This window comes from Henckelia pumila, chromosome 2, assembly GCF_033568475.1.
Source record: "Henckelia pumila isolate YLH828 chromosome 2, ASM3356847v2, whole genome shotgun sequence".
Classification (NCBI taxonomy): domain Eukaryota; kingdom Viridiplantae; phylum Streptophyta; class Magnoliopsida; order Lamiales; family Gesneriaceae; genus Henckelia; species Henckelia pumila.
Genome location: NC_133121.1, coordinates 21,304,584 through 21,311,537, shown reverse-complemented (window position 1 = coordinate 21,311,537; position 6,954 = coordinate 21,304,584). Strand labels below are relative to the sequence as shown.

At 34.8% G+C, this 6,954-nt stretch overlaps 1 protein-coding gene across 1 annotated transcript; it reads right to left on the bottom strand.

Annotated features, from left to right (window-relative positions):
* Nucleotides 1-656: 656 nt before the first annotated feature.
* LOC140882677 (metal tolerance protein 4-like) lies at nucleotides 657-6,230 on the bottom strand. Its single transcript, XM_073288816.1, has 7 exons — nucleotides 5,930-6,230; nucleotides 3,491-3,660; nucleotides 3,211-3,409; nucleotides 2,606-2,784; nucleotides 2,378-2,528; nucleotides 1,193-1,323; nucleotides 657-1,076 (listed from the first exon to the last, which is right to left on the bottom strand). Exons 1-7 carry the CDS (start codon nucleotides 6,150-6,152, stop codon nucleotides 897-899), a joined length of 1,233 nt encoding a protein of 410 aa, XP_073144917.1. The 5' UTR covers nucleotides 6,153-6,230; the 3' UTR covers nucleotides 657-896.
* Nucleotides 6,231-6,954: the final 724 nt, after the last annotated feature.

Below are 6,954 nucleotides of genomic sequence, written 5' to 3'. Positions count from 1 at the left end.
ATTCTGGGGTCAAAAAGCGAACTCACTAGTGGTAAAAAAAACTTGTGTTCATAGTAAAAAAAAAAACATGGTTAAAAAACTTAAATTCCACGCACACATGCACTAATTAGCGTGTGACCCCGCGCCAGCAGCTTAATCAATTTTCTTTTTTCACATTTTGTTGCGTCCTACTTGTGTTTATAGCACACCTAAATAATGTTGGTACTTTTTTAAACAAAATTTCCGTCTATGATTTTTAAAATATATAACATGATATTCTCTATCAAATTTAAAAGATATCAATTTAAATATAACATGATATTCTCTATCAAATTTTCAAATATAATGACATCGTCACTGTCGTGAACAACATCCACTAAGTCATAACCTAATTTGAAGATCATGATTTCGTTTGAACATGTACTTATGACAAACTCCAGTTTCAAAAAGAACGTTTTATAAAAACGTTTTTAAGATACATATCCAAACAAAACCTATATTTCAAAAAGGACGTTTTCAGGATAATGCTAATCATCGATGACTAACGAGTGTTATTCCTTGTTCCAATCCTATTTCAATGGGAATTCGATGAATCCACTCATACATCTTAATTACTTTTACTGCCACATCGGAAGTTACATAACGAACAACCAGTCTAGAAAAGGATACAAGAACGATTGACAAACTCCAGCGCACTACAAGCACAACTGAAACTTTGCACAAATATTTTTGAAACCATGCTATGCATACGATTCTTCGAAACAACAATATTTCAGCTTATTCATGTATCACGAGCACTTTTATTTCTTGAAATAATCCAGTTCATACCACTGGATAATGAAACACACACACACACACACACATATACATTTGTAAATTAGCTCGTTACGTGAGACTATAACCACAGAAGGTTGAGCTCAAGGGTCACTGTTTGGAAGCTTGCTCATGATAGTGTGTTCTGGCTTGTGTTCACATTCATAATCAATATGAACAAATGCCCTTTCCACTTCGGGAATTTTTTCGATCTTTATCTGGAGAGACTCCCCAATAACGTGAGCTTCTTTTAAAGGTAAATCTTCTGGAAGTTCAATATCAACCTGATGCAAGAAGAATATGTTTTATGCATGAAACTATTTAATAGGGACTACCTTGACAGGATACATAACCCAATTTTAAGAAACGAGTTTAGAAAGATTTTGGTTGTAAAACTGACCTCCACAAAATACAAAACACCAAATGTGTAAGCGCGAACTGTGTCAATACGCTTGACCCCAGGGTGTGTTATAGCAAGATATGTCAATTTCTGCAGTACTTCGGGAGGTGAAGATTTTCCCACTAGTGACACTGAATCAGAAGAAGAACAAGCTTAGCTTGGGGAAAGAAGGTTACTAATAATTAACAATATACCTGTACAATTTTGAAACACAGAGGATAAAATTCACTTGGTTCCATCACAAGGCCATCAACATGCAATTGCTGAAGAGTAGAAATTTTATTACTCTCTCCCAAGTTCGAGTTAAATAATCACTATATATATATAAGTGAAAAAATGTTACATTAAGATTGAAAAAAATTACTCCAACTAAATCACAACAAAACCATACAAAAATATATTATAGTCTACATTATATTAAACATGAGTCGAACTTGTTACCATTGTTTTGCTAACAATGACAAGACACTTAACAAGAGTCTTTTCTATCTTTAAACACATAAAATACCTATAAAATATAAGGATAAGGTAAATCAATAACAGCCCATAAAACCATGCCTGAGAACAGCAAAACATATTTTAAAGCTTAACACAACCTTCCAAATCATCATCACCATAAACGAAAGAAAAAACCATATAAGAAAGAAAAAACAAACAAGCATGCAGGCAAGCAAACAAACAAAAACAAAAAAATCAAATAAAATTAAAAATGAAAAAATTAAAAATGAAAAATTAAAAACAAAAAGCCTCGTACTTCATTCAGTTTTGATGTAGGTTAAAAGAAGATAGTCCAACGATGACGGAGCTCAGATTAGACATTGCATGAAAACATGTCCTGATGCATAAAGAAGTGCCACAAACGCTTATGGACATTCAACGAAAGAGACAATGCATGAATCATGATAATAGAATCTCTTTGAAGAAAATTCTGCAGTTATACAAAATCCAGGATAGAGCAGAAATGAAAGCAGGAGCTTTGCTTAACGAGTATGAGGTGGTGCACTAAAATTGGTAAGGATATCGCGTGGGAGAACAAAATATGGTTTCCCAAGAAAATAATTTGAGATTGCATTAGTTCAAATTTTAGAATAGCAGAAAATAATTTATACAATCATGAACTTTGCCTTAATCAATGAATAGACCACAAGTTTAAAAATGACTGGTGCAAGGAGGAGGAGGGGGTACCTGCATTTTCTAAAACAGTTTTAGACCAATTCAAGATTGTATAAACTGCAAGCGTGATGGCGCCAACTGGATCAATCCACCAAAAGAACATGTCACCAAGAACAGCAGCAACTAATCCCACTACATTTGTCACGACGTCGAAATAATGATCCTAACAAGTAGTGCAGCATATGTTAGCAACGAGGACATCAATGACGATGATTGCTGTGGAAATAAATGCAGAAGTACCTTTGCGTAAGCACGCACAATTTTGTTTCCAGAATTTTTGCAGTAAAACCACAAAGCAAGTTTTACAACAGCCGCAGTGATCATTATTGTGTATAACCATATTAGCTGATCGACATTCATTTTTTCAGTATTTTTATTTTCTACCAGTTGTTCTACTGCTTGTATCAACACCTGAAAACCTGAAATGAAATGCAAACGATCATCTACACCATCTGAGGCTGAGTCTTGTAAGTTTTTCCCAGAAATCAACATGAAATGATTGCTGTAAGTTATTCATACGTCAACAGAATGAACCACAAAGGATTCAGTATTAAATCAAGATCCCAACATTGAAACTATTTTAGCCATGTGAAATCCCAGTTTCTAGTGTTTACTTTTCTAACAGCTCATCAAATTTGAAATCTGGATGCAAAACGTTGTAGGGCAATAGACAGCTCAAGAAAGATAAACGAGGAAATGCCTGAAACGATTTCACAACTAAATTCATGGAAGTTTAAAACTACATCTTCGGAACAAATAAAATTTAACTTATGGCGATGAACAATAATTCAAGGGCGCCAGAAAATCTTTCAAGGGAAAAATTGTTATTGAAGCAGAGGATGTACCAAGAGTCGCCATCACAGCAGCAAATATAATGATGCCAACTGGCTGCACCCTCAACTTTCCAATGGGATATTTGTACACGTTAATTTTTTTCATTGAAAGGTGGGTAAACCAAAGAATTCCCCCAGCCATAAGATCAAGTAAAGAATCCAAGGTCGAAGCAGCAATGGCTAGTGATCCGCTCTTTGAGGTAGCATAGATCTAAACAACATAACTGTCAAGCATTGATTTTTTTTAATTGGAAAATCAGAGTTTAAGGCAAGATTCAAGATTATACAATACCTTAAATGCCAGAAGTAAAATATTAGCATAATTCGAGATTCTCATGGCTCTCTCTTGCTGTGCTTGCTCATCCAAATTTTCCTCATCAATGCTGTCAGTTACCATCAAAGCATCGACCTCTTCAAATGATTTTAAGGTTGCAATTTGTCTTTCATAATAATCTTGTTCTCCTATAGACGTAAAATAAAATGATAAAGGAATAAAATAATAAATTTATCAAGGTAAAAATATGATCCACTCATTTTCCTCCTTCCAACCTCCATAAGTGCTGATCCAAGCTCTAATGAAGTAGCTCAATCATTAAAAATATTCCATCACCAGGTTAGATATCCCTCTTAAAATCATGCATAACATCACGACAAAAAGACAACAGGGTAAATGCTCTCCAACTACTCATTTACATGCTCACTATAAGAAGACCACTTAAGATTACATTAACTGATTAAGGAGATACTCTTGACACACATGGTTCTATAACCTATAAATAAGTGTTCAATGCCCCCTAAAGACAAGATTTCATCAAAAAATAAGAAACATTATTACATTGATGTTGGAATCCTTAAGAGCTAAGCATGCCTCCACACACTTAAGAGCCATATTAACAGTCATGTTTAAAACAAAATTGGGTTGAGAATCACTCTGTCCACCAGTAAAGCTCAGCTCATTAGAATAAGGCAGAATCTTTGGCGGATCCAATAGCATGTGAAGGGGGAGGTGATCTTTTTTTTTTGTGAAAAAAAAAATTACTCATAAAGTTTTTGTTAGTATAATGCATTGCAATTAATTCACATGATTATGAGTTCCTTCTTCCTACTCATTGACTAAATCAAAGTTGGTTTTACTTTAGTTGGCTTGTAATTTTTGGAAAAAATGATTTTTAGTAGCATTTTGGTGCTTGGAAAAATTTGTTTTGTTCAAGCAAATTTAATTTCGAAGGATTGTGTTTACGGATGACCATGTTGATATCGGATAGGGCTTGCTGCAGTTATGAAATTCATTAACTTAGCAGAAGGAGCTTTGAATAAGTGGAGTTTGTGTAGATCAAGTAATTGGATGCGAAATTGGAATCCTTTTCACTTGACTTCGCCAAATTTTTATAAGAACTCAGAAGGAAAGTTTTATCCAAATTCATTTGAAAATTCAATTGAATCAATCATTTTGACCAACTGGTTTTACATAAATGATAAGTAGAAATGAACTAGAATGAATAGTACAGTAGCAATAAATGCATGAATATTTACTTCCACAATCTCATTGGTTTTTTTTACTTCACAATAACTCGGGATTTAATCCCATAGAGATGATACATTTTCCGTCTGTAAATTCAATGGATGAATTATCTCTCGATGATCTTGAATCGATATCACGAATAACAATATCTGAAATATCAAACCAACTCATAGTCGAGATTTGGATAGACATCTGAATTTAATATAAATCCAAATTCTCTAATATATTAGACTTAGATTAGGATGATCCTTGAAATTGAAATTCAGGAGTTTCTTGCATCTATACAAATACTACGAACTTGAAGATATTTCTTGGACAAGAACGACATCTCTGTCAGATTTTTTATTTCAAATTTAAAACATGCAGTATGTCATGTAGTAGTAGATAAGGCAATGTAATCGGAGTTTGAATCTACATGATACAGTGAAGATAGAGTTTTGGTCGAGTGCCTTTTCTAGAGCATTTACTGCAGTGGACGTTGAGCTCATAAATATATTCTCCGGGAGAAGAATGCGTGTTCTCAGAACAGATGGTTCACGTGTTGAAGGGATTTCGGGTGTCTTTCATGTAAAGAGAGTGGTTCTGACCAAACGAAGATTTAGTGAATGCGTTCATCACTTAGCCATCAAGGTTAAGAGGGATTCTTCAATTGTATATGCTCTTTTGTGGTTATAAGGTGGTTATAAGGTTGTGTTGCTAAGTGCATTTAGTTGATATCTCAGATACCTCATGTACGTTGGACTAATCCGTTATAAAACCATGTTTTCACTATTTACTTTTTATAGTTTCTAATTGAATTAATTAGGTAAATTGTATAAGCTTGATTGTACAAAGATGTTAGAATTGAGCCCGACAGGAGAGCTAAACTCTAAAAACTATTTTACAGAAAATACCTTCGAAGTTCGGATCAATGCATTTGATTCGGAGAAAAATTTGAAAAATGGATGTCAAATTCGAAATGCTCAACGGTTACTATTGACATTTCTTAAACTCACACACCTCGAATTTTGTCTATCCAGAAAAGTTAACCGAATTTGAAATCACGAGATTCAAATCCATCGGTCCAAGCGACAACTTCATCGAAAACGGAAAACTCGAAAATTAAACTTGGCCAAACTTTCAAAATTCAAATTGAAAGAGAGGACACTGATGAAAATATTCGGACAAACAGAAAATACACTGTTTAATTTACAATCTAATGGAAAATACCTTGAGTCAGGCCAGGAATTTTGGAAAAATCGACGAGTGAAGGAGACTCAGGATCAGCCGCCAGCCGAAGCTTGTCCGGAAGCCTGGCAAGAAATTCGCTGCGGAGCGAGTTCACGGAGTTCCGGCGGGGGCTGCCGCTCCAACTACGCTTAAACCGTTGCAGTAACGGCGATTTGGGGCCACTGCCACCATCAATACCACTGCTTGTGCACTCTGCTTCCATCTCATGAATTTCTTCCAAACATTAGCAACGAGCTTATGAAACTCAACACTATAGTTTATTATAATATTTGACTTTAAAAATGAAGCATGGGTCGAGACATATAATTGATTAAATTATTCGTTAATACTCGGTTTGGATATATTTTCTAAAGACAAAAGATCAAGCTTTTAGTAAATTTGTAGAATGAAAACCTTGGTTGAAAATCAACTTGGAAGGAAAATTAAGACATTAAGAACTGATAATGGTTTATAATTTTGCAATCATGAGTTTAATGAATACTGTTTAAAACATGACATTGCTAGGCATAGGACTTGCACCTATACACCACAGCAAAATGGTACTGTTGCCGAACGCATGAACAGAACAATTATGAACAAAGTAAGGTGCATGCTTAGTGAGAGTGGTCTACCACCAAAGTTCTGGGCAGAGGCAGCCTCAACTGCTTGTTTTCTTATAAATTTGTCTCCCTATTCTGCAATTGGATTTATGGTGCCCGCACATAAATGGTCTAACCTGAAACCAAATTACAAGCAACTAAGAACCTTTGGCAGTATTGTGTATATTCATGCTAATCAGGAAAAACTAAGTCCTAGAGCTAAGAAAGACATCTTCTTAGGTTACCCCACTGGAGTAAAAGGCTATAGAGTTTGGCTCTTAGATGATTTAAAATGTATTATCAGTTGGGATGTAATATTTAATGAAGTTGTATTTTATAAAGCTAACAAGCATGCTCTTAAGCCAGCCAGCTCTAAACAAGCTGAGCAGGACACTCTGAATGCAGATCAGCAACTACCTAAGGACA